Source organism: Cricetulus griseus, chromosome 4, assembly GCF_003668045.3.
Source record: "Cricetulus griseus strain 17A/GY chromosome 4, alternate assembly CriGri-PICRH-1.0, whole genome shotgun sequence".
Taxonomy (NCBI): Eukaryota; Metazoa; Chordata; class Mammalia; order Rodentia; family Cricetidae; genus Cricetulus; species Cricetulus griseus.
In genome coordinates this window covers 103,524,075-103,551,094 of record NC_048597.1, presented here as the reverse complement: position 1 = coordinate 103,551,094, position 27,020 = coordinate 103,524,075, and the positions used below count along the sequence as shown (strand labels likewise).

The window sequence follows — 27,020 nt, the reverse complement described above, 5'->3', positions numbered from 1 at the left end:
AGCATGGAAAGGTAGTGGTGTACACCTTTGATCCCAGCACTGTGGCGGCAGAGGCAGACAGATCACCAAGTTCAAGACCACCTGGTCTACAGAGCCAGTTCCAGGATAGTGAGGGCTACACAGAGAAACTTGTCTCAAAAAAAAGAAAAGAAAATAGAAAGAAAGAAAGAAAAAAGAAAAGACAAGAAAAAACAAGCCTGGCATTGGTGGCACACGCCTTTAATCCCAGCACTCGGGAGGCAGAGGCAGGCTGAGCTCTGTGAGTTCGAGGCCAGCCTGGTCTCCAGAGCGAGTGCCAGGATAGGCTCCAAAGATACACAAAGAAACCCTGTCTCGAAAAACAAAAAACAAAAAACAAAAAAAGAAAGAAAAGAAAAAACAAGCAAAGGAAAAGAAAGAATAGCTTGAGCTATATGGGACCCTGTTTCAAAAAAACCAAAACCATGGGCGGGTAAGATGTCTCAGCTGTGCTTGCTGTACAAGTCCAACAGCCTGAGTGAGTTTAATCCCCCAAACCCATGTAAAGATGGAAGGAAAGTGGAGTCATCACCTTTAACTCCCACATGGTATGCATGTACTGGCACCCCTGTTCACAGTCACACACAGATATCACTGCACACACACACACACACACACACACACACACACACACACATACACACACACACACAAATTTAATAATGTTTAAAAAAAGAAAGGAAAAAGCAAATAGCAATAATAAAAATAATAATAAATAAAGAAAACTAGGGGTGTGTGTCAGGGATAAGTTGGGGGAGTAGATGAGGGGAAAATATGATCAAAATACTCTGAATTCATTTATGAAATATTTTTTCTTTTTTCTTTTTTCTCTCTCTCCTGTTTTTGGTATTCGAGACAGTGTTTCTCTGTGTAACAGCTCTAGCTTTCCTGGAACTCACTCTGTAAATCAGGTCAGTCTCAAACTCACAGAGATCTGCCAGCCTCTGCCTCCCGAGTGCTGGGATTAAAGGTGTGCGCTACCACTACCTGGCTGAAATTTTAAAGAATTAAAAATACTGCAAAAAAAAAAAAAAAAAAAAAAAAAAACAAAAGAAAAAAAAGAAAGAAAGACTATTTAGAATTAAGTTCAGAATCTAAAGGAAGATCAAAGAAAGAACCTGGATCATATTCTTAATATTATAATAATTATAATATATTCATCATAATAAACCAAAGCACAGATATGAGTTTCCAATCTTTAACACACTTCTGTACCTGATTAATGTTCACACTGGTTATCTTTTCGTTGGCTTGTTCTATAACTTTCAGTACAACTTCAATCATTTCATAATCATATGGGTCCAGCTGTGCAAAAAGCAAACATATTTCAGAACCTGAGAAGACACTGTCACACTCACACGTGCTTTATTGAGTAATGTTTATCACACACATAGCAAACATAATAAGCTCAGCATGCACTGAAGCCCAGGCTGCCCTTCACAGTAACTCAGTTCTAAAACTACCCTACTAGGCTAAACATCCACGTTTGAAATGTCTTGAAATGTAGTTTTAAAAAGCTGTACAAGGCAATACTGTTTTAGTGAAGACAGATGCCTCTAAGGTATCATATGTTCAAATTTTCAGTTTTATTAAGACTTTGAAACTGAAGTTCCATTTGTTCTATTTATGATGGAAATTAGAATAGGAAGAAGGCTACCTCAGAAATGACTTATCTACAACGTGGGCCTTCATGTCTGAGGCTCTCGAAGGAATCTTAGCCTTAACCATCTTCCTAAAACAAGAACTAACTGGATGGTATCTGTACAGGCTCCTTTCTGCCCACACAGCATTTTCTATGTTTTAAATGCCAACTAAAATACATAATTATCAAAGTGGGAAGATGGTCCATCATACCTAGGAACAAGTCTATAATTTCTGCCTGACTTACAGGCAAAATATAAAACTGAAATTCATATTGCAGTCTGATAACCTCATTTCTTCTGCTACCTCCTTTCCAAGCCCCCAATCAAACTACCTCTTAAAAATACCAATTTGCAGAAAAGTTCATTTAAAAAAAACACAATAGGAAAATGCATATTCATTCAATGAAACTGTTTATAATACTGAAATGTATGGTTTAAACTTCTATTCATGAAAGGCTGGTCCAATGCAGGGCTTCCCCCAAGCAGTGGGGTATTAGACAGGACAGGTAAAGGGCCAGATACTCACTGTGGAATAGTACTACACTATTAACATTTATCCCATTCCAGACAGCAGTACACACAGGGAAATTTCCCTTTGGAATTTATACTTTCTTTCTCATTTGATTCTTTGACAAAGGAAGGAGTTCAGAGTCACCCTTGGCTACACAGCATGTTCCAGAACAGCTTGAACTACTTGAGACCATCTCAAAAAGCCATATATCGAGGGAAAACAAACAAACAACTCTGGTGGAAAATGCTGCTTTATTTTGAGGGGAGAAGAGAAGGTAAGATAGGCAGGAAATACTGTATTAATAGATTGCTGTGTGAAAATAAAGAACTTAATGCTAGAGAGACGGTTCGGTGGTTAGAAGCCACTTTGTGCTCTTGCAGAGGATCCAAGGTTTCCCAGCACCCATGCCAAGCAGCTTATGCCAGTTACTGGTAGTAACTCCTGCTCATGGTAAACCTATGGCCTCGGGGGCACCAGTACCCCCCCAACAGACAGACAGACATGTACACACAGATTTTAGCAGTGTGTGGTGGCACACACCTATAATCCCAGCACTTGAGAGGTAGACCCAGAAGGATCAGGAAATTAAGACCATCCTTAGATATATACTGCGCTTGAGCATAGCCTGGGCTATGTGGGACCCTATCTTAAAACAAAACAAAACCCGAAAACTTCAGGACTTAATAAATCCAGTTGTTAGTATGTGTAGCTAATTAATTAAGGTTGAGGAGAGTGGTGACCAGAGACATCCACTTCCTCACTCACCTACCTTATAAAGGATCCCAGTAAGACTGACCACCAAATCTTTTGTGCTCGCCAGTAAAGGAACCATCTCAGTGGCTTTGGCCAGGAGTCTGGAATGCTGCTGCTTGGTGGGCTCCAGGCTTGCATCTCCCTGGCTCTGGTTGTTGGTGTTGTGGAGCAGGGTTTCGATGAACAGCTGCAGGGCTGCATCAGAGTCCAGCTGAAAGGTGCTGAAAGGAGAGGGCAGTTACAAGGTGTGCATTCTAAGCAAGGGTTCTGACAGAAAACTCAGTGCACGTTCCAATCACTCAGGCCTTTAACCTCGCTCTTGTCTAGCCTCATAATCAGAAAAAGTGTGCATCACCAAAGCTAAATGCTGCCCTTTCTTTTTTTAAAGGAGTGTTGATAAGCAGCTGGGCTAGAATCAAGCTTTAAGTAATTCTCCTGCCTCAGACAATAGTGGGGCCTATACCACAATGTCTGGTTTAATTATTGTCTTCAAACCAGACAGTCTAGCTGGGCTAGGTAGAACATGTTGGGAATGCCAGCCTCTGGGAGGTAGTCAACAGGATCAAGAGTTCAAGGTCATCCTTAGCCACATAAAACTACACGAGACCTTATTTCACACAAAAATAAGTAATAAGTTATATAATTAAAAAAAAAAAAAGTCTTGGTCAGTATAGACAAGTAACAACTGAAACACCTCCTTAGGCCCTTAGAATGAGACAGTGACCTTTCAGTCAACCATGCGTGGTAACTGAGATATGAAGCAATGCTTTAAGAACCATCACAGTCAAGTCCCCTGGTATTCTAAAAGCCAGTCTAGCTGGGCATGGGCAGTCTAGTTGGTGCTGGGGTGGTTCACATCTATAATCCCTGTGTTTAGGAGGCTGAATCAGCAGGACCACAACCTGCAGGCCAGCTTGAGTGACATAGGGAGTTGCAAGTTGGCCTGGGCCACAACAACAAAAACCAAACGAAAAACTTTAAAAGCCATCTGACTTAGTTCACATGGATTACCTCACGCAAAGTATCACTATCAATACAAATGACCAAGGCCTCTGCTGAATGACTGAAAAAAACTTAATACTGCCATTGAGTCAGTGCTACTCAGAGCTCTGGGCAGCTTCTAGATCTTGACTGCAGCCTCAGCATGGAGAGAGCCAGGGTCATGACTCTTGTCCCCAAGGGGAGGAGGGATCGACTAGATGTTTGGCTGCTGAAAGAGTTTTCCAACCAGCTGTCGTCAGTAATTTAGGCACTAGGGATCAGGATGCAGTGCAGCCTATGTGCTTGAGGAGATGGATTTGATCCCAAGCACCGAAACAAAAGCAAAGAGACTCAGATCTGAGCCAACATAATGATATGCGCCTATGATCCTAACACGTGGAGGTGAAGATGATCAGGAGTTCAAGACCTCCTGATACATAGTCTCAGCTACATAGCAAATTTGAAGCTATTGTGGGTTACATGAGATCCTAGATCAAAATAAACAACAATAAAAACCTCTGAATCTACTTATCTATCTGTATTTTCAGTCACAGGCTTAGATACTCACCCAGAGAACCGAATCTGGCTTTGTGTCTGATCAGGCTGGCCACAGCAAAAGAAAACAGAGGTCTCCAGGCTGCATGAATACCTCCTTGACTATTGTCTTCTCAGAGCAAGGGTTACAAGCTGGCCAAACCAACAGCAAAGATGCCATTAACATTTAAAGCTTACCTGCAATATTCCAGAATGAGACTTGTGTCCATATCTATGTTATTAACAAGAGCTTTAAGGAGGTCTTTCTTGGTGAGGAAACTTTGTCTGAAAGCAGGCTGAAAAGAAATCTAGAAACAAAGAACACAGAATAAAAAAAAAAAGGAAAAAAAAAAAAAACCTCCGAACTTCTAAACTGATTCAGTATCAGAAATAGGGCAACATTACAACACACCTTTTTACTTTACTATTCTTTTCATAAAGAAACATTTTCTACAAATAGAAATATTTATAGAATATTCTATAAAAAAATTTCTATTTCTATTTTTAAATTTATTTTCCTATTTATTGTATGTGTGTGCATGCCTGTCTGTGTGCCTGCTGCTGCCAGCATTTGGAGGTCAGAGGATAACTTGTAGGAGTCAGTTCTCTCTTACAATGCAGGTTTTAGGGATAAAACTTCAGGTTTGGTGAAAAGTGTCTTTTCCCATTGAGCCATCTGGCTGGCTCTAAATTGTATTTTTATCTGTTCATCCCAACTATCACTGAGGAATCTTTGCCACCATAACCTCTTGCCGCTTCCTCAGGGAAGCCTAGTTGTTATTGTTGGCGGAATCGGCCCCACCACTTCATAGGAATCAAGTTTCAAAACACACAGCTTTTTGGCAATGATCACTTTCCTCATAAACAATCTATTTGCAAATAAAAGGTTTTATGTCTCAGCCGGGCGTTGGTGGCGCATGCCTTTAATTCCAGCACTCAGGAGGCAGAGGCAGGTGGATCTCTGTGAGTTCGAGACCAGCCTGGACTACAAGAGCTAGTTCCAGGATAGGCCCCAAAGCCACAGAGAAACCCTGTCTCGAAAAACCAAAAAAAAAAAAAAAAAAAAGGTTTTATGTCTCATTTTGTAACCCAGCCTGGCCTCAAACTCACCATCCTCCTGCCTCAGCTTCCCAAGTACTGCTACTGCTTAATACTATTTTTAGCCCAGAAGGCACAGTAGCATGCATTTGTAATTTCTGCTACTCAGGAGGCTGGACAGAAGGATCTGTTTAAACTAAGTCCAAGACTTGAGCAGCCTTCCAGAGGTCCTGAGTTCAATTCCCAGGAACCACATGGTGGCTCACAACCATCTGTTATGAGATCTGGTGCCCTCTTCTGGTGTGCAGATATACATGGAAGCAGAATGTTGTATACATAATAAATAAATAAAATTTTTAAAAAGACTTGAGCAACATAGCCAAATCCTATCTCAAACAACAACAACAAAAAAAAACTAGTTTGTAAAAAATTAGTTACAAAAACTAGTAATTAAACAACAGATGGTATGAGGCTACTTGTTAAGTCTGAAGGAGTATAAATGTCAGTTGGTACTAGACATACACCTCCACATGAGAAAGTTAAGCAGGTGAAAAGTGTCAGGCTCTTTCCAACATTATTAAAATAAATATCAAAAAAGAAGTAACACAAACACCCTTACTTCTTTATATACCCCAAAGTAACTATTGGAAAGATCTTTGTCTCAGACAATGATATCTCAAAGATAATTCTCAACACAGATTAAATATCAAAGCACTATGAATACTCACACCAAGTTTACCAAGGCGAATACCCCACTGAGCATCAATACTGAGTTCATGGAACCGAAGGCCTGTTTCAATATCCTGATAGAGATTTGCCAGCTGAGAGCCCACCAAAGATAATGCCTAAAATGTTAAAACAAGATCGAATAGTATTAGTTCTAATACATTTTAGATGAAACTCAGAAATCGGGGAGGGAATCAAAGCCAGGTGTAGCAGTGCCTGTGTAATCCCAGCACTGGTGAGGACTACTGAGAGGTTAAGGGCAGCCTGGGCTGGAGAGTGTCAGGGCAGCCAAGCTACACACAAGGGCTTGTTTGAGAACAGAAAACTCATAACCTTGGGCTGAGGACATGGCCCAGAGCTAAAGCAAGACCCAGCATGTGTGAAGGAAGCCCTGGGTTCCATCCTAAGTTTCCACATTGTGGAAACCCTATAAATCTTTTTGTGACTGGAGTGTAGACTGCTACATAATGGTTTGTATGGCCACTACTTCTTTTTTAAAGATTTATTTTATTGATTTAGAAGATTTTTATTATTTTAAATTACATACCTCTCTGTCTGTAAGAGAACACCTATGTACAGGTGCTCAATGATGACACAGGCATCAGATTCTCCTGGAGACAGAGTTACAGGGGTTTGTGAGTTGCTCAATGTGGGTCCTGGGAACCAAATTCCAGTCCTCTGCAAGAGCAGTATGTTCTCTTGCCCTGTGAGCCATCGCTCCAGCATGTTTTGATTTATATGTGTATATGTCCATGTGAGTGCACACCACATGTGTGTAGGTGCCTGCAGAGGCCAGAAGAAGGTGCCAAATCTCTTGGAGCTAGAATCAAGGCAGCCATGAGCTGCCTGGCACTGGAGTTGGGAACTGAACTTGGGTCCTCTGCAAAGGCAGCAACTGCTCTCAACTGCTAAGTCCTCTCTCCAGCAACTCCCTACACATACCATACATAGATGTTAGGGTCTCAGGTAGCCCAAACTAGCCTCAAGTTTACTATGTATCTGAGGATCTTCTTATCTCTGCCTCCCAAGTGCAGGGATTACAGGCATGCACCCACACTTTGTTATGCAATACTGGGGATTCAAATCCAAGCCTCCTGCATGCTAGGCCAGCACTGTGCTGATATTTTGTTTATGATCTAATGAAGCTTGCCTGAAGATCAGAGAGCAAAGCTAGCCACATTAGTCAGTCAGGGGCCAGGCAGTGTGGTACACACCTTTAATCCCAGCACTCAGGAGACAGAGGCAGACAGATCTCTGTTAATTCAAGGCCACCCTGAGCTACACGAAAGTGATCCAGTCTAAAAGAAAAACAGAGTTCACACAAAGGTGATTTTAGCACTTGGGATCCAATGCCTTTAATCCCAGCACTAGAAATGAATATAAGGCAGGAGAAGACAGGAGCTCAGAGCAGTCTGAGGTTTGGTGGAGACAGACGCAGTCTGAGGACAGGATCGCCCTTTTGGTGTGAGCATTGGTAGTGAGCATTGGTAGAGGTGAGAACTCTCTAGTGGCTGGCTGCTTAGCTTCTCTGATCTTCAGCTTTAACCCCAGTATCTGACTCCAAGTTTTGATTATTAATACCAATTAGAATTTCTGCGACAGCACCCCACCAGCGGAACTACATACTTCATCCTCAGTCAGCACTTTTTATATAGCATTTGGATAATTCAGCTTTTTGCATGATTCTGTAAATTTAGTCTAGTTTTCCTTCACAATAAAAGGACAATTTTAGGTCAACCTGGGCTACCCACAAGTTTCCCAAATAAAAAGAACTAAAATAAACCAATCAATCAGAACAACTCCAGATGAGTTATATAGCCTCTAAACCTATCCTACACAAAAGCCTTGCGTTGTGGTCCAGGGTTTCAGAGAAAGGGGTGAAGTTCGAAGGCTGCACAGAGATTTGTGTGTGGAGCCATAGACAACCCGTGGCAGCCAGAGGACAATCTCCGATTTCATTCTTCAAGTACCACCCACCTTTTTCTTGAGACTGTTCTCTCACCAAACTAGAACTTGCCAAGTAGGCTAGGTAGCCAGCAAGGCCCATGGATCCACCCAATTCTCCCCCTCCCCCAGCACTGGGATTACAAGTGCCCACCATCACACTTTTTGTTTGTGTGTTCTACTTGTGCAACAAGTTTCACCAATAGCTATTTTCCCAGCCCACATACGGGTTTATTTATTTCTATTTTATGTGTGGGAGTGTTTTGCCTGCAAAAATGCTAGTGCCACATACATGCTGTGCCCAAGGCACTTATACTCCCTGAGACTGAAGTTACAGTCGTGAGCTGCCACGAGGATACTAGGAAAAAAGCATCCAGGTGGATGAGCAGGCAGTCCTCTAAACTGGAAGAGCTGGCAGTCCTCTAAACTGCTCAGCCATCTCTCCAGTCCGTATTTTTATTTTCCAGCTCTGCGTGCCTCTGTTTTCCAAGAGTACTGAAATCAAAGGTATGCACCACCATGATTGGCCACATATATAGTTTTAAATATTTTGTTTTGAGACAGGATTTCTTTGTGTATTCTTGGCTTTCCTGGAACTTGCTCTGTAAACCAGGCTGGCCTCTAACTTAGAAATCCACCAGTCTCTGCTTTCAGTTGCTGGGATTAAAGGCATATATCATCACACCCAGCTATAGCTATTTTTGTTGTTTTTAGTTTTTTTAAGGAATAAGAGTTATTAGCAGGCAGTGGTGGTGCACTCCTTTAATCCCAGCACTCAGGGGATGCAAAGGAGGTACATCTCCCAAGTTCAAGGCCAGCCTGGTCTACAAATCAAGGTCCAGGACAACCAGGGATACACAGAGAAAACCTGTCTCAAAAAAAGAAGAAGGAAGGAAGGAGTGCTATCTTAATTCTTTAAGGAATGCTTATCACCAGTGTGTCACCAGTCAAGCACAAGTGGGTAGAGACCATATGAGACAGATCATCATTTCTGCTACACAGTTGAGACCTGCTAGCAAAGTCTTTCACTTTGTCCCCCAAACCTTTAACACGTCAACAAGAGCAGGCTTCCATGTTCAGGGCATACCAGAATTTTGTTGTAATTCTGCCATGCTTTATCTATGAGCTTCCAGAGGTTTTCAAATACATCCTTTTGAGGTAAGAGAGTGCAGTAAGCCAAGGCCAAGTCCAGATCCACCAGGCGGCAGTTAAACACCTATGAGGAGGAGAAAGCATCATGAGCAAAGCAGCAGGAAGGACCTTCAGGTCACTTCCCCCAGGTGAGGTTTAAGCCCTCCAGGAAGAACAAGCCTTTCAGGAGGTATTTAGAGAAACAGCTCTAAGAGGTTTGCTTAGGGCACCTTTGCCAGGACTAGAAACAGAAGGAAAACAGTCCCAGTAACCTCTGCAGGCACAGACACCTTCCTTCTCCATACAGCTGACTTCAGTCTCTGAAACTTCCCACCACCCTCTTTTGCCTCCTTAGTACTGACCTCACATTTTAGCAAGCCAAGAAATCAGAAGGAGCCAGAAGAGATCTACCACATCTTCCCACCAGCCAATCCACAACCCTCTAAACCCAAATACAGCTGTGAGCTCTTCAACAGAGCCATGTAGTCCCTGACAGACTGCATGAACAACAGTGGTCCCATAGGGGCATGATGCTGTTGTAGCCATTTCAGTTCATGTAGGTATACTCCATGAGTTTGCACTGCTTCACCTACAGACATCAGTCAACACTACCTACCTAACAAAATGTCTCTCCCTTTCACATGTCAGTGGATCCCATGTACAGCACCCTCATCTATGTAAGGGCTTGCTCTTGCCAGAGTCCTCTAACTTACAACTGTTACTCTCTTTCCTCTGGTGACTCAATATTCTCTCTTCTATTTAACAGCACAACAAAATAAACACCAGGTTCTGGAGAACTCTAAAGAGAAAGATGCAGTGCTATTTCCACAGTACCATTCTGAATCTTGAAGTGTAGGCTCCCAGATTAAAGCTGGATAAAAGATGATTACTAAAAGCAACACTAGGACATAGCAATTTAAAAAAAACTTATTATTTTCTGTATGATGTTTTGTCTGCATGAATGCATATACACCATGTGTGTGCAGCACTTGCAGAGGCCACAAGAGGGCATCGGGCTCCCTGGAACTCGAGTTACAGACTCTGTGAGCTGCCATCTAGGTCTTTGGAATCAAACCCTGGACCTCTCTGCTCTAAACTGCTAAGCCATCTCTCCAGCCACAAGACTTGGAACTTTTTAAAAAATTCCAGCGTAGTAAACGTTTCAGCCTTGCAGGCATACCTCTGCAACAAAAGCTTACTGAGTTTCTGGTGTCAGGAAAGCAGCCTCAGCAGGCACAGATAACACACAAGGAGCATGGCCATGTTCTAGAAAAACTTTATTTATAAAAGCTAACAGCTGCTAGTTTACAGGATCATTACATATATGAATTAATCTAGATCTTGTACCAAAACACACTATTGACAAAAGAGGTTAGAATAAGGAATTACCAGCCCTACCTAAATTAAATTAGAATGTGGGCATTAAATTAACATAAATCTTTATACCACTGCAATATTTAGTGATGGAGAAACCTGCACTGCTACTAAACAAGAGAACATCTTTACCTGAAGGAAATAAACATTAGATATTTAAGGCTAACGAGCCTTATATATGCTGGGCATGGTGGCCCACGCCTTTAGTCTTGAGGCAGAGGCAGGAGGATCTCTGTGAGTTTGAGGCCAGTCTGTCTCGAAAAAACAAAAACAAAACAAAACCATAAGTAAGGATTATTAATATCCTTTAGTTCATTAAAAATAACAAAACCAAGGGGAAGAAATGGACAGAAATCATTACACTTTCATCCATGTTCAATAAAATATCATTAACATAAACTACAAAATAACACAGCAACAATGTTTGGAGGTCACACTGGCTCTTGAAGCTTCTGAATGGTAGAACACTATCAAATGATACATGACTGGGTTAGAACAAACAAGCCAACCACAAATACTCACTTTATGCAGGAGTGTTGTGGCATTTCCCCTGATAAACATGACTGACTTTTCTTTCAATTCTACAACGATTTGCTTTGAGTTCGCCATTGTGGTCTCGCCAAGTAACTTTCAGAAAAGAACAGGAGAATCGTTAGATGTACCATTCTGAAAATTGCCCTCAGGAGACAGAGGCAGGTAAATCTCTGTGAGTTAAAGGTCAGCCTGGGCTGCAAGATACTCTGTGAAAAAAAAGTCCTCAAACAAACAATAACAGCAATAAATGCCTACAACAAAAAAACCAAAACCCACCAGCAGACAAACGCTGTCCTGAGGTTAGAATAAGGAATTACCAGCCCTACCTAAAATTTTAACTAACTAGTTTTTACATGACCAGCTCTGAATTTCTGCATTTGTAAAGTGGAGACTCTCAGGGCTATTAATAAAAATATGCGCAAATGTCCTGGAATCTTGGTAGATGCTCAATAAACATATCTTGCATTTAACAAATAATCATCAGTGTCTTTGCTATGGGGCCAACAGGCAATTGGCTCCCCAGAGCTTTTGACTCTCCAACTACCCAAAATCACATAATTTATTATGAAAGTCATACCTTTTCACTCAAACTGGCACTCATGATGTTTGACATAGAGTGTTGGAGGCAGGCACCAAAGGAACCGATCACAAACCTTAGGGCCATCTCCCACTGACTAGATTCTTGAAGGTTCCAGAGCAGAGTAGATATGGAACGTACAATGGGGAGAATAAGGTTGTCTCCTGCAAAGTGAGAAGAGATTTTCAATAGTTGTCTTTTTTAACAATAAGAAACTCATACAAATACTTATTTATTTAATGTGTGTGTGTGTGTGTGTGTGTGTGTGCCAGAGTATGTGTGTGTGCACTATGGGTGTGCAGAAGCCTTTGGGGGTCAGAAGAGGGTGTCAGAGGGAGTTATAGGGAGTTGAGAGCATCCATATAGGTCCTCTATAAGAGCCATCTCGTTTTTTGTTTTTTTGGTTTTTTTTTAATAATGATCACTGTTGTGGGAAATTACTCTTAGGGATGGCCTACTTCCTCAAAGAGGTGACAGCCATAGAGTTCACTCCCAAAGTCTTGTTCAAGAGTTAACACACGAGTGTCAACAAGAGTTAACACTTAAATCAGAAAATAACTAAGTCCTAGTTGGTTATAAAATCTGTTTTTTTTTTTTTAAGTTTAGATACTTAAATTATTGGCAGGTAAAGACATTTTCTCTATACAGAAAACTGAAATTTATGAGTAATCATTAAAGTTAATACAATTAGACAATCACATGATTGTCTGACTTCTGAAAATGTAACTGAAATTATTAAACAATTACATAATCAAGCATTTTATGACAAATTTATATTCAAAATTTCAGCACATATGAATTTATGCTTTAAATTATCTTGGCATTTGTGTATTTGTAAAATTATAATATAATATTATTCATTTCTAATTGTAAATACCTTTGCTAGTGGAACAGTATGGCAAACTTATGGAATCCAAAGGGTATCTTTTACTTTCTAGAAAAGAGAAAAAAAGTAATGAACTAAAGACTAAATAACATAACTCTTTCAAAGAACAAGCCTCAGCTATCATTGAAATTGTGTTATTATCACTCAATGCTGTAAAGCAGCAATCACTTTAAGAAGCAAAATTAATTACAAAACTCAAAGCTGAGCATGATGACACATGCCTGAAATCCCAGAGCTTAGGTAGCAGGAAGGCTACAAGTCTGAGGCAAGTCTGGACTACATAGTGATGTCCTTTCTCAAAACAAACACAAAAAACTAAAACCAATCAACCAAACTAACAAGAAGCCTTAAACTGCACATTTGGATGTCCAGATAAGCATATAATCTAATAAGTAGCCCAACTGAGTTTGGCAGCACCATGATAAACAACCAGAACTTTATACTCAGAAGCCCTTCATTCCCTCCACAGTCTGACCCAGGTTGGTGGTTTGAATGAGCAGTGTCCCCCAGACTTAGGTATGTGAATACTTGGCCCTCCGTCGATGGTACTGTTTTGGGGAGCTTGAGCAGGTACAACTTTGCTGAAGGAAGTCAGCCACTGGAGGGGGGGCTGTTAATGTCTAAAGCTTAGCTCCATTTCCAGGCTGTTCTCTGTGCTTCACGGTTGCTGTGATGTGAGTTCTTAGCTTCCTTTTGTTGCCATTTGCTGCCATTTGCTGCCATGCTGGACTCTTTACTCTCTCTAACCATAAGGCAAAATAAACTCCTTCTTCCTTAAGTTGCTTTTGGTCATGGTGTTTTATCACAGCAACAGAAAAGTGGCTTATCCACCATCCCTCAGGGTAACCACTACCCTGACTTCAAATACATAGCTTAGTGTGAACCCATTGTTTTCCTTGCATAAATGAAATCATATGCAACATGTGTTTCGTTGTGCTTGGGTCCTTAAGCATATAAATTTATTTTATTGGATGTAGTTCTGGTTCTAAGCATCTATAGCTCCAGTGTTCATAAAGCAAAAATATACAGAAAATAAGGATACAAGTGACATTTACCTGCAAGAGGTACCACTGAGGAAATCAACTCATAGATGACTGGCAGCACCACCTGTGACTCAAGAACAATTCCATCCTCACTGAAGAAGTCACTGTAGGACCACTCTTCATATGGATCCTTGTGAGTTCCAAAAGCAGCCTAAACAGCAAACCACACAGAAAAAAACAGCAGTCTTCACCAAGCCAAATAAGGGAATGAGGTATAATAGCCCAACAACTTTAAAAACAAAACAAACAAACAAAAAACAAACAAAAAAACCACAACATTTTCTTTAGCCTTTAATTATATGTAGGTCTCTATGCGTACATGTAGAAGCCAGAATGTTGGAACCTGGAGCTGGAGTTACAGACTATTGTAAACTGCCTGATGTGGGTGCTTGGAACTGAAAGCATGAGAGATGTATGTGGGTTACATGTAAATGGCACACAGCTTTGGATAAGGGATTTTAGCATCCACAGATCCTGGTGTCTCTGAGGAGAAGGTGGTCCTGGAACCAATTTCTTTTGTGTATACTGAGGAAAAGTTACATTCTAGTATTTTTTTTTTCTAGTTGACAACTTGTAAAAATACCACTATAAATAAACTCTTAAGAGAGGGTCAGTACCCAGAGAGGCCTTGGTTAAAGTCCTATATTTCAAAAAACGGTTCAAATCGAAATGAACAACTGTGCCTGGGAAAGAAAGCTGAATCCATGGCTTTTTATTTAAAGGACAGATTTCTAGAGGAGAACCAAAAAAAAAAAAAAAAAAAAAAAAAAAAAAAGCTAAGTAGTAAATCTGGTATGTATATATACTGTGCAGGTGATGTGAAGTGCCATGCGGGACCAGCAGCAGTTTTGTTTACGGAAATAAAACTCAGAAGTGGCTTACTTTCATCAGAATTCCAGAGTCATCCATCTGGCACTGTCTGGAAAGCTCCACAGCAGTTAAAGTGTATTTACTTAGTTCTAAAGCATCCAGCAAAGTATCTGAAAGAAAGGGTAGAGGATCATCAAAACTCCTGTATTAATCCTTCAGAATAATGAAAACAACCTTATACTAATGAACACTTAAACCCCCAGGAAAGCCAAAGGGTGTGAATACAGTTGTCAGTGCTTAAGCGTGCCTGACAGAGATCAATGTGGGGAGGTCAGAAATGCCATGGCCATAAAAAAGCAAATGTCATCAATAGTGAGAAATGACAGTGTTAATGGATTTTGGAATTTACTGACTGATTGGTTGACTAACTGGCAAGGTCTAGCTAAGCAGCCCAGGTTAGCTTGTCTCTCAGTCATCTAACTCGGCACTAAAGAGGACAACTGGGCTGCTAACCCTAGTGTAAGAAGGAGGAGCTGTCTCTTGTGTGGTTTCCAGAGTGCAGTTATCACAGACAGCGTGTGGGAGAATATGAAGATTTATACATCTTGTCACCTGTACTGCAGAGGGTGGCAGCTTGGCATGCGAGATCATGTATCTCAGAAGGAAGATTTAGTCCTACTGGTGCTGTCATTGGAACATCGTTAGCCAACATATGACAAAGCTTCTGACAAACCAGAAACAGCAACCTCCCCGTGTCAGCATTGCAGTAATAGTTAAGCAAGTATCTGCAGAGGAAAGAATCGTGGGGTGAAGATTCAGATCAAAAGCACATCCATTTATCCTGCTTGCATTTATATCTAACCACTAACAGCAACACACAGAAAGTCTTTAAAGCTTTCTCGTGGGGGCTGAGATGTCTCAGCAGCTAAGAGCACGTGCTCTTGAGGACCCAGGTTCCATTCCAGCACCCTCATGGTGGCTCACAACCATCTATAACTCTAATGCCAGGCGATCTGACACTGTCATGCACTAAAGATGCATGTGGTGCACATACATACATACATACATACATACATACATACATACATACATACATACATACATGCAGGCCAAAACACTCATACTCATATCATCAAAAATCATCAAAACAACAACAAAAATTTTTCACGGTATGAAGTGATCCATTTTCAAAGTACTTTAGTTACCCTTAAGGATCAAGGCACAGGAGTCAGCATTCAACAGTCATGTGACCAACTGAACAGGGTCTATTTTCCTTCCACACCACTATTTTTGGATAAAGAGGCCCCAAAACAGGCTCTCAAGAAACCCAGTATCACTTTTATAAAAATGAAAGTGGCCCTGACCCTATGCTTATCAGTGACAGAACGGACAAAGCAAATGTCACTTTCTGACAAGCTGTGCAAAGTGGGGATCCTGGTGTCACCTGCATTTGCTCAGTGCTGCTCCCACCTTCCCGTGCTTTAAGGCTCTTAAAGCCAACTCTGCCTCCAGCTCTTGTGCAGACACCTGCAGGGCCAGTGCCTGTCTGTGCAGCTTTGACTTGATGCTCAGGTCTGTCCCCCTGGCCAGGGTGGGCCCTGGGGGTCCCCTGAGTTTGTGCTCAGCCTGTGCATCTTCATGTGCCTTAATATACTGTTCTCGAAGGTCGGCTACCAGGGTGCTGTTGCTATAATCTTCAAATGGAAGGAAGACCTCAAAGTTCTCCTGCAGCAAAGTGAGATGAAGCCCCAAGTTTACTCAGGGTTAAAACTCTGCATTAAGCTTCACCCCCTCCTTGAGAAATCACTCACTTATAAATTAGGAATTTCAGATTTTTATGGCTCAAAAGTAAGAAAATACCAAGACTAAAAGTTAGGAAAATAAGAAAACATAATTTTAACACTCTGGGTCCAGGTAATTTTGTGCTGTGGGGAGCCTTGCAAAAGAGGGGAGGATTAACCATTAGTTTGGGGTAATTCTACTCTGCAAATGTAATTAATGCCACTGAAATGAAGGCAGAAAAATAGAACAGATCATTTTGTTATATTAGTTTACTATAATCTTAAGAAACTAGGAATATAGTATACCAAAAATTATCAATTAATACTGTACAATACATGAATTACATCTCAATACAGTTGCTGAGAAAGAACCAGTGTGTCACACTGTCTGAAGGCTGAACACACTAAGGTCAGATGCACTGACTGGGTGGGTGTGTAGTGTAGTATCTTTACCTGTAAACTAGCAACCACTTTAAATTGCTTCAAGAACTCTTCAGAATCATCCTTCTTCTGTAGATTGCCTGTAACTGCATTTTTAAAAGTTACAGCAGATGTACAAATCCCATATGCTGTAATTTGAATTTCCCCAGAATGTCACAATGACAGGAGGCAGGATCTCTGGTAGGAGGCAGGACTGCAAAGTCATCATGAATGGGTTAATCTAGTCATGGATCAATAGGTTATTTCAAGAGTGCTTGATGGCTCTAGCTTGGTCTTTCTGAATGCATGATGCCCTATGTCACCTGAGGTCGCAGCAAGGCCCCTGGCAGACCCTGAGCAGATGATGGCACCATGCCCTTGAACTTCTCAGTCTCCAGAACTATGAGCTAAATAAACCACTATTCTTTAAATTAACCAATCTTGGGTTATATTGTTACAGCAATGAAACAATAACATACTATATTATCAGGATTTTTAAAAAGCTAACATATTAATTTACCTTGGTTTTCTTCCAAGTCTTCTGTGCTGCTTTTCAGTTGCCAATGTAAAAAATTTTTTTTTGGGGGGGGGGGTTGAGATAGGGTTTCTCTGTGGCTTTGGAGGCTGTCCTGGAACTAGCTCTTGTAGACCAGGCTGGTCTCGAACTCAAAGAGATCCACCTGCCTCTGCCTCCCGAGTGCTGGGATTAAAGGTGTGCGCCACCATTGCCCAGCCCAGTGTAACAATTTTTAATTTTTTACTTATAGTTTGTGTGTGTGTGTGCAATGCCCTTGCATACTGACATGATTTCCACCAGGGAATTGAATTCAGGTTGTCAGGCTTGCCTGTCAAGTGACTTTACCTGATGAACCATCGAAATGCTGCTGACATGACATAATTGAAGTACAAAAAAGATGAAATTTGAAAAAAATGAAACTTCTTTCTGGAGGCAGCAAAGGGAAGTTTAAGGGTTATAATAAAATTGGCAGGGGCTAGAAAGAAGAATCAGTAGTTAAGAGCATGCCCTGCTCTCTTAGAAGACCAGAGTTCAGTTCCCAGCCCACACATCAGGTAGCTTACAACCACCTGGAACTCCAACTCCAGGGGTCCAACTTCCCTGGCCTTCATGGACACATGCACATAATTAAAAATAATAAAATAAAAAGAATGGCAATTCTTCTGAAACAAATTCTGCCCCCCGCCCCGCAGAAAGTTATTTTCTCAACTGTTGTAAGTCCAAGTTTAAATAGGCTTTCTTTCTTTATCATCGCCAACAGGTATCTGTTCTAACAATCAGGTATCTGGTCTAACAATGAACAGCTTACAGGAACATGTGAACAGAAAGTAAATCAACTTTACATACTTTGGTCTAATATGACTAAAAAAGAAAAGGCTTTAGATTTTTCCCATGGAAAAATGGGTAAAATTAGACAATAAGAGCCTTGTCGAGCTTTGGGACAAAAACCAAGTTGAGGAACAGAGGCTAGAGAAACTACCTTTCTGGATATCACACAGGATTTTGAGAATATCCACTGATGTCTTCGCCACAGACATTCTCCAGGCCTTGTCCTAAAATATGCAAAGTGAAATCTGCTTCTTTACCGATCACCTCAGCTGGACACAGACAAAAACATACATAAGAACAATGGAATCAACAGGTGGTGATGCACGCCTTTGATCCCAGCACTGGGGAGACAGAGACAGGCAGATCTCTGTGAGTTCCAGGACAGCCTGATTTACAGAGCGAGTTCCAGGACAGCTAGGGCTGTTATACCAAAAAAACCCTATCTGGACACACACACACACACACACACACACACACACACACACACACACACACACACACACACAGAATATAAAGGAAGCAAACAAAAAAAAAAAACAATGAAGGAATCAGAAAAATAGTAAAAGAACCGATTGAAGATTATGTGTAGCTGCAAGGGGTTACAAGCATCAAAGGGAGCCTCACTGATACCAAATTTAGAAATACCAGGAAAGATGTTCTAACCTATATCCTTTCAACTACACTGATTGACAGACTTTTTTCTTTTCTTTTTAATTTTTATTCATTTTTATTTTATGAACATTAGTGTTTTGCCTGCCCATGTGAGGGTGTCAGGTCCCCTGGAAGTGGAGTTACAGACAATTGTAAACTGCCATGTGAGTGCTTGGAATTGAACCTGGGTCCTTTGGAAGGGCAATCAGTGCTCTTAACCACCAAGCCATCTCTCCAGCCCCAGACCTTTCTTTTTCTTTCGGAGTCACACGAAACCTTTACAAACTTTCTCAGGTAAAACACTTAAGAGAACAAAGTAGAAGGTTAACAAATAACTTAGGTAATTTAAATGGAGTAAATAATTAGGCTTTCAGCAATTTTTTAGAAGATTTAACAACAGAGAGAAAAAAAAAACAGAACAAAACACAAAAAGAGAAGTCTTAATTAAAGGACATGATGGAGGTGGAGTGTAATTCAGCAGCAGAGGACCGCATTCGATCACCAGCACGACACACACATGGAACCAATGGCAGTACCAAAACAAATTTGAGTTGAGGCTCTGTTCCTTTCTAATAAACAAGAAAGTCATTTAGAAGCTCATTTTCTGCACTTAATCTACAATAGGACCTACATCCCAACTTTATGTGAAAAAGTAGACAATTTATTTAAAGCTAGGAGGCATTTCTTAAGGCTTTACAATCCAACTATTCTGTTAAGTTTTTTTGTTGGGGGTGGAGGCAGGGGCAGGGTCTTACTATGTAGCCCAGGCTGGTTTGGAACTCACTGCGTAGATCAGCAGGCTGGTGGTCTCTGCCTGGCATTGAAGTCGTATGCCACACAACCTGATACTTGGGTCTCTTATCTCTAAAGGAGAGTGACTGGCTCTACTGAGGGCACGTTCAGCTTCAATGATTTCTTTTGAAACAAGGACTTGTAAGGGAGCCAGGCTGGCCTGGAATTCAAGGTCCTGCCCTCCCCACATCTATACCCCAACAACCCCACATTTCAGGTAACAACACCCTCACCTCTTCAGAACCGTCTGGCTCTTCTTGCAGTGCCAGTCGAGCCCAAATGATGACTCTTTCCGCAGTTTTCTCAGCTTCAACCGGAGGCAGAGACCTCAGTAGCAGGAGACAGTCATCCCTCTGTGAACCGTGTTAGAAAGAAAACAATAAACAGCTGGGCCTTGCAAGGTACAGTTTGAACTTAGCTCTTTCTTTTCTACTTGAAAGTGAGAAGGAGAAAAAAAAAATTATTTTTTTAAAATTATGGACACAATGTCCAGAGTGAGGACCTGGGCTTAATTAGCAGAATGGGAAACAAGACAAAAAGACACTTTGAAAAAAAGGCTACAGTTTAATATTTTTAAAAATCTGAGGGCTGGAGCTGGGCAGTGGTGGCATACACCTTTAATCCTAGCACTCAGGAGGTAGAGGCAGGTGGATCTCTGAGTTTGAGGCCAGCTGGGCTACACAGGCAGTGCCAGGACAGGCTCCAAAGCTACACAGAGAAACCCTGTCTGGACCTCTGACATACAAAAAAAAAAAAAAAAAAAAAGATGGAAAAAACCCTACAAACCCCACACACATTATTTTAGAATCTAAGATTCCTATGCCATATGTAAGGCCTGAGTTTGAGCTGTACTAACTAGAGTGTAAAAGCCCATTATCTATTCACAGAATACTGTTTAAAAGTAGTTATTTTGATATACTACGTTTTCATGTTGACATAGCTTATTTTGTTTTGTGAAAGTAGTTTGGACAATTTGGTTTCTGTAGAGATTTAGTCAACAAAGCAGCCCCATGACAATCTAAAACTTCCACACCTGTTCTCTGTCAATCAGATCAATAATTCTTAGACTGTAGATTTCATCATCAGACAGCCGGTACCCTTGGGCCACCTTCAGAGCATCTTCTAAAGAAGACGGGGTATCTTGCTTGAGAATGTATCTGACCACCCTCTGAAAGAGACAACACGTATTTCTTAACATGAAGACTTACAGAGCCCAGAAATCAGTTGCTTATGAAGGCAAAATGTCTAAAATATTTTTACAATGCAGAAAAAAAAACAAAAACCCAAAACTGGATCTAAGATTAAAGCATGATTTATGGAGCCAGTGAGATGGTTCAGTGAGTAAAGGTCAGACGACCTGAGTTCACTTCATAAAACCTACATGGTAGAAGGAGAGAACCAACTCCTCTGAGTTTTCCTTCTACTTTCATATGTTTCATATGGCACATGTGTGACCCACTCCCACATAATAAATCTAGCTCTGTTAACTGTGAGAATATGAAAATCTTCAGTCAATTTCCTATGCTGCTCTAGAATTACAAGAAAGTAGAGGAACCAAATCCAACTAGCACTTACCATTATTTCCTTGTTCAAGAGATTCACCTCTCTGATTCCATAGCCTCGTAAAAGTTTCTTCATCTCCATCAGTTTGTAACTTTCCTGCAATAACTTGACCCTGAACAAAATGTACTAATATTAACATGACTATGTGAAACAGCCAATGGAAAAACACAACTGGCTGTCACCCCAAAAGCAGGAGGCTGGAGCAGGGCACAGAAACATCATTGTCCTGCAAGCTTACTTGGGGTGGTCCATTTCCAGGTGCTGTTTCACCAGCTGCTCCACAGCTGCACTCCAGGGAACCACTGCCTTGTACATGATCTTCAGCACAGCATCAAAGATGAGCTACAAGCAGACCACACAGGGACAGTGACCAGCCCTCAGCAGCATCACTCATGTAAGTGACTGGCACTGCAAACAGCAGGTGTGGGGCAGCAAGAGCATTTCATCTGCCTGCAAAAGCATATATTCTCTCCAATTGTTACACACAAAGAACAATTTCAGGGGCTGGAGAGATGGCTCAATAGTAGAGTACTTGCAGCCCCTGCGGAGGACCTGACTTTAGTTTCCAGAACCCAAATCTGGCAGCTCACAACCATCTGTGAACTCCAGTTCTAGGAAATCCGACACCCTCTTCTGACTTCAATGGACTCTGGGCACACATATAGTGCACAAACATGTATGCAAGCAAAGCATTAATATATAAAACATAAAATAAATCTAAAATAAATAAAGATCAAGAGCACCCTCTGCTATTGAGTGAATTTGAGGCAAGCTGCCCCCAGACTCACACAGATCCTCCTAACTTCATGTCATGTCTTTCTCTAACCCATTGTCAATCAGGGCTGCCCTTGTATTTTAGATATTTAATTATTTTCCTATCCTTTATTGTTTCCCAAGACAAGGCTTCATATATGGCTTGCCATCCTAAATGCTGAAACGAGGAGCACATGCACCCTATCTTTATAATAGAACTAATAACAGTGGGGAATCACTCTGAAACCCAGCACCATCTTAGTAACTCCAGCTCCTGGCCTGATAAGCATCCAACTGACCATGGAAATTCTTTTGGTAATAGGAATGGGTGAACTTTCTTCTCATTTTCCATAATCAAAGGAAATAGAATTATGTATGGTTTTTATCTTTTTTTTACATTCTACAAAGTTTCCCTAATACATGTCATTTTTATGATCAGAAAACAGCTTTAAGAGCCATTGTTGAGGGCTGGAGAGATGGATCAGGGGTTAAGAGCACCGACTGCTCTTCCAGAGGTCCTGAGTTCAATTCCCAGCAACCACATGGTGGCTCACAACCATCCGTTATGAGATCTGGTGCCCTCTTCTGGTGTGCAGATATACATGGAAGCAGAATGTTGTATACATAATAAATAAATAAAATCTTTAAAAAAAAAAAAAAGCCATTGTTGAAAAGGAAACTTATTACTTCAAACAGGAAAACCCAACAGTCAGTGTTTGCTTACATCTATGTCAGACAAGCATCTTATCACTGCCATGGCCTTCGCTTCCCATGCTGTGTCAAAGAGTGTCGCTGACTTCGAGCTACACCTCTTTAGTAAATCCTAAGAAAGAGAAACATACATTTTTCAAATATTAGAAGCTCACAGGCTGGATGTGGTGGCACAAACCTTTAATGAGACAGACCAAGCTGGGACTCCAGAAGCCTGATCCCTAGTACCTTCTCCCAGCCAAAACCAGTACGGATTGAATCCCTTGGGAAAAGTCCTCCTGTTCTTTTTCTTCTTAAGATGGGACCTCATTATGCTGCCTAGCTGGTTTTGAACTTTTGACCGTTAGTGACCCTAGCATTTCAGCCTCTCTAATAGCCAGGAGGGAGATCCTTCAACAATTATAGCAGAAATTAGTTTACATTCTTGATCAATTCAAATGTCTCATAGGTGCTAGTGGTGAAGCCAGGATTTAGCATGATGACATACTGCAAAAATTTCAGAATCAAAAAGTGGGACTGATCGCTCAGCAGGTAAAGGCGCTGAGCTAGACACCCAGGACCCATGTGGAGGAAGGAGAGAACTGAGTCTCCCAAGTTGTTCTTGATCTTCACAACAGGCACCACGTCTGTGGGCACACACAGTCATGCAATAAGAAATAAGTACTTAAAAAGTTAAAATATTACCTCTATATAAAGCAAAAGAAGTTCTTCTTGCAAATTTTGTTCCCGCATGTAAACTCTCACAAACTTTTCTAAGACAGAGGGGATCAGCTCTGGTGCCGAGACCCTGTCAATCATCCGGAACACTATAGTGGTCGTGTTTTCCTGGAGATGAGACAGGGAAGATGGTGTAAATGACGCAGAGTCTGGCCACAACTGGATACCAAAACAAAACGGTGCTCCCGGGGCTGGAACTCTACCTTCTCAAACTCAGAAAGGGATAGTTTGCAGTTGTATTTCTTATGCAGGGTGATCAGCTCCTGCAACTTGATTACCAGTGTCTGTAACTGTTGGACTTCCTCTGTGTTTTGATAATCTTTCTAAAACAAAAGCATCAACATCATTAAGGACACAAAACAAAAGTGTGATAGGGAAACACAGTCAAACTTATCTCAAAGAAATGAGTACTGGCCACAAGTACACAGAGGGCGAAACCAGAATCTAAAATTCACTTCTTTGTGAAAAGTTTGAGAACAGGCAGCAGGGGAGCAATTGTCTCAAAACCCAAATATAAACTCTCTGTCTCTGAGAGAGGCTCTCATGTAGCTGAGGCTGGCCTTGAACATGATACATAGTCAAGGGTATCCTTGAATTTCTGATCCTTTTGCTGATACTTCCCATACCACGCATGATGTGATTATTTCACCATGAAATCTGTCTCGACATCATACCCAGGAAATCCAGTGCCAAGAGGATGCAAATCCAAACTTCTCTGTCTTTTCTGCTGTAAAGAACACCTCCGCTAGCTGAAGTCCATTTTCTGGCCAGTTTGCCTTTTACAAATATGAAAGACCATTAAAAATCAAGTTTGAAGCTGCTGTGAGGGAGCAAATGTTATTTTCATATTTCATACACAGGTATTACCTTATCAGTTAATTCTAGGTTCCTAGATGCTTGTTCCAACCACTTTGCAAGAATGTTCTGAAATAGATATAACATTTAAAAGTAAAATTCTCAATAATTACAACACAAAATTTCTATAATCAGTTTTTAAGAATTTTTAAAAACTGTATGTGAATGCATGCATGCATGGGAGGGGGGCATCAGTTCTCCTGGAGCTAGACCTGCAGATGGTTGTGAGGCACATAATGTGGGTGCTGGGAACTAAACCTAGGTTTCCTGAAAGACTAGAATGTGCTCTTAACCACTGAGCCATCTCTCTAGCCCTATAGCCATCTCTTAGAAGTTATTTATATACCAGTTACACTGCTGGACACTGAACCCAAGACCTCACACATGCCAGCATGGTAGTCAGATACTTTGTAGCCCATGCTGATCTGGGACTTGCTATGCAGTTGCTATGTAGACTGGACTCAAATTCCTAGCAATCCTTCTACCGTAGCCTCTCAAGTGCTGAGACTAGAAGTGTGCACCATTGCATCCAGTTGTATCACCTTTTAAAGGACTTTCTCAGTAATCTAATATGAAGCATTAAATTAAGTCTTAAAGAGTGGAAATACTAGAAGAAACTCACTTGTCCTTCGGGGACAATCCTCCTCACGAATGGGATCACATCATTTTTAAACCATGAACAAAGTTTTTCCAAGGAAACTTGTGTAGAAATTGAATTCAGCAAGTTCTCTAGCATCTTCACATCAAACTTGCTTTCAAAGTCAGCCTGAATTACAGAATTAGAAATTAAGACTTGTCTGACAAATTTAAACCAACAACCCCTCAAAGGACAAAGACCTGCTCTATCTTTGGGGAAGGCAGTGAGAGGGGAAAAAATAAAAAACGAAGTACAATGACATAGATACATGAAATGCCTTGGCAAAACCCATTACTTTGCATGCTAACTGAAGCAAATTATTTTCTTTTCTCTTTTTTTTTTTTTTTTTTTCGAGACAGGGTTTCTCTGTGAGCTTTGGAGCCTATCCTGGCACTCGCTCTGGAGACCAGGCTCGTCTCGAACTCACAGAGATCCACCTGCCTCTGCCTCCCGAATGCTGGGATTAAAGGCGTGCGCCACCAACGCCCCGCTTGCAAATTATTTTCTTAAACAAAAAATTTTAAAGCCATTTCAAAGATTATGCTACTGATTTTTTTTTTTTTTTTGCATGTTTGTTTGAGATAGGGTTTCTATGTAGTCCTGGCTGTCCTGGAACTCAAGAGAATCGCCTGCCTCTGCCTCCTCAGTGCTGGGATAAAGGCGTATGCCAATATTGCCCAGCGATGTTACTGATTTAATAATGAATGAGAAAGGAACTTTATGCAATTAGTTCAAATGAGGGAGAGTCACAATTCATGAAATATTGTATTAATAAGCAATAGACAATAAACACACACAGAAGAGATTGTATCCAAAGGAAAATACAACTGGAGATGATAATACAAATGCTAATAAGAATATTCATGAGTGGCATAACATTTTTTAATCTAAATATTATATGTCAATATCAGCCAACATAAGGGATTTAAACAGTCTATCTGTGGAAAAGATGGTGTCTATACTGCTCAGTCGGGCCTGAAACTCCTAGACTAAGCAATCCTCCTGCCTCAGCCTCCAGAGGATCTGTGACTACAGGTATGTGCCACTGCACACAGCCTTAAGATAAATACCTTTAATGAGTATTCCTTTACTATAATCCAAATAGTATCATCTCCACCATATCGGCAGAAGCGTGATATTAATAAGTCACTTAATAAAAATATTGCCTACTGAGGACCTACTGAGGAACATCTTAGAGCTGATCAGACTCTGAAGATGGATAAAATAAGGCCCTATCAGCCACAGCACTCCTCTGATCTACTATTATCTGAGGATAATCTCCCGAGTCAGTCGACAGCCTATCAATCTAGAAACACTCGCTGCCCAGTCATACTTGACAGCCTGGTAGTTCCCAATATTCAACCATCCATTTCAGACTCTGGAAATCAATAAATTAAAAATGCAGAATACATTACCCGATGTCTAAGCCAAAGATACTGAGCACAAACAAGGTTTCCTTCCCTTAGCTGCATAAAAATATCTCCAAGCACATCTTCACTATTCAGGAATTCAATCCAAGAGCTACCACTGAGAAATCAGAGAGAAAAGCCAAGTTAGGAGTTTAAAAACATACTTTCCAAATAGGTATTATTATACATCTTAGCCACTTATTTTGAACTGTTATTTATTTAGTGGGGGGAACTGCTCGAGGCACACATGTAGAGGTCAGAAGACAAATTATAGGAACTGATTCTCTCCCCCATCATGTGGGCCTCAGGAATTGAACTCAGGCAGTCATACTTGGTGGCCATACTTGAGCTGGATCCAACTACTTCCCTTTTCAAAATTTTAATTTTATTTCACAGGTGTATGAATTTTTGCCTGTATGTATGTATTTATACCACTCAAGTGTATAGTGTACGAATGTTTTGCCTACTACACACATGTATTTGCACCACTTATGTGTGTGGTGCTCTCAGAGGTCAGAGAAGGGAGTCTGACTCCCTGGAACCGGAGTTATCAATTACTGAGAGGCACTATGTAGGTGCTGGGAACCAAACCCGGGTTCTCTATAAGAACAAGTGTGCTTTATTGATGACCAATCTCTCCACCATTTTTTAAAAACAATTAAGTAAAAAAAACAAAACATATCTAAAAATTCCACAGTGCCAAGTAAGTCTCCTTTCCCAAATCTAGAGAACTCATGTCATCTTCACTAATGGCACTGACTCTCCAGTAAGGAAGCCAGATCAGATAATCACAACATAGACAACCCAAAGAGATGGCCCAGTGGTCAAGAACATTGGCTGCTCTTCCATAGGACCCAGGTCCAATTCTCAGCATCCACACAGC

At 41.0% G+C, this 27,020-nt stretch overlaps 1 protein-coding gene across 5 annotated transcripts in view; it reads right to left on the bottom strand.

Moving 5' to 3' along the window:
* The window catches only part of LOC100766053 (kinetochore-associated protein 1), a 72,808-nt gene that overhangs the window by 21,662 nt on the left and 24,126 nt on the right, over positions 1–27,020 (bottom strand). For all 5 annotated transcript variants that reach the window (XR_003485061.2, XM_027413963.2, XM_027413962.2 and 2 more), the window contains 25 exons: positions 26,144–26,255; positions 24,714–24,857; positions 24,104–24,160; positions 23,911–24,012; positions 23,440–23,559; positions 23,204–23,344; positions 22,533–22,631; positions 21,294–21,397; positions 21,068–21,167; positions 20,526–20,660; positions 19,726–19,845; positions 18,201–18,273; positions 16,738–16,811; positions 15,948–16,228; positions 15,116–15,288; positions 14,576–14,673; positions 13,706–13,844; positions 12,642–12,698; positions 11,765–11,928; positions 11,176–11,280; positions 9,236–9,364; positions 6,207–6,323; positions 4,639–4,748; positions 2,942–3,146; positions 1,234–1,323 (listed from right to left, as the gene is read on the bottom strand). Coding sequence is in view for 4 of the 5 variants with exons in the window: in XM_027413963.2 (XP_027269764.1) it covers positions 1,234–1,323; positions 2,942–3,146; positions 4,639–4,748; positions 6,207–6,323; positions 9,236–9,364; positions 11,176–11,280; positions 11,765–11,928; positions 12,642–12,698; positions 13,706–13,844; positions 14,576–14,673; positions 15,116–15,288; positions 15,948–16,228; positions 16,738–16,811; positions 18,201–18,273; positions 19,726–19,845; positions 20,526–20,660; positions 21,068–21,167; positions 21,294–21,397; positions 22,533–22,631; positions 23,204–23,344; positions 23,440–23,559; positions 23,911–24,012; positions 24,104–24,160; positions 24,714–24,857; positions 26,144–26,255 (3,049 nt within the window). In the remaining variant the exon portion in view is untranslated. The remainder of the gene's footprint in view (positions 1–1,233; positions 1,324–2,941; positions 3,147–4,638; positions 4,749–6,206; positions 6,324–9,235; positions 9,365–11,175; positions 11,281–11,764; positions 11,929–12,641; positions 12,699–13,705; positions 13,845–14,575; positions 14,674–15,115; positions 15,289–15,947; positions 16,229–16,737; positions 16,812–18,200; positions 18,274–19,725; positions 19,846–20,525; positions 20,661–21,067; positions 21,168–21,293; positions 21,398–22,532; positions 22,632–23,203; positions 23,345–23,439; positions 23,560–23,910; positions 24,013–24,103; positions 24,161–24,713; positions 24,858–26,143; positions 26,256–27,020) is intronic.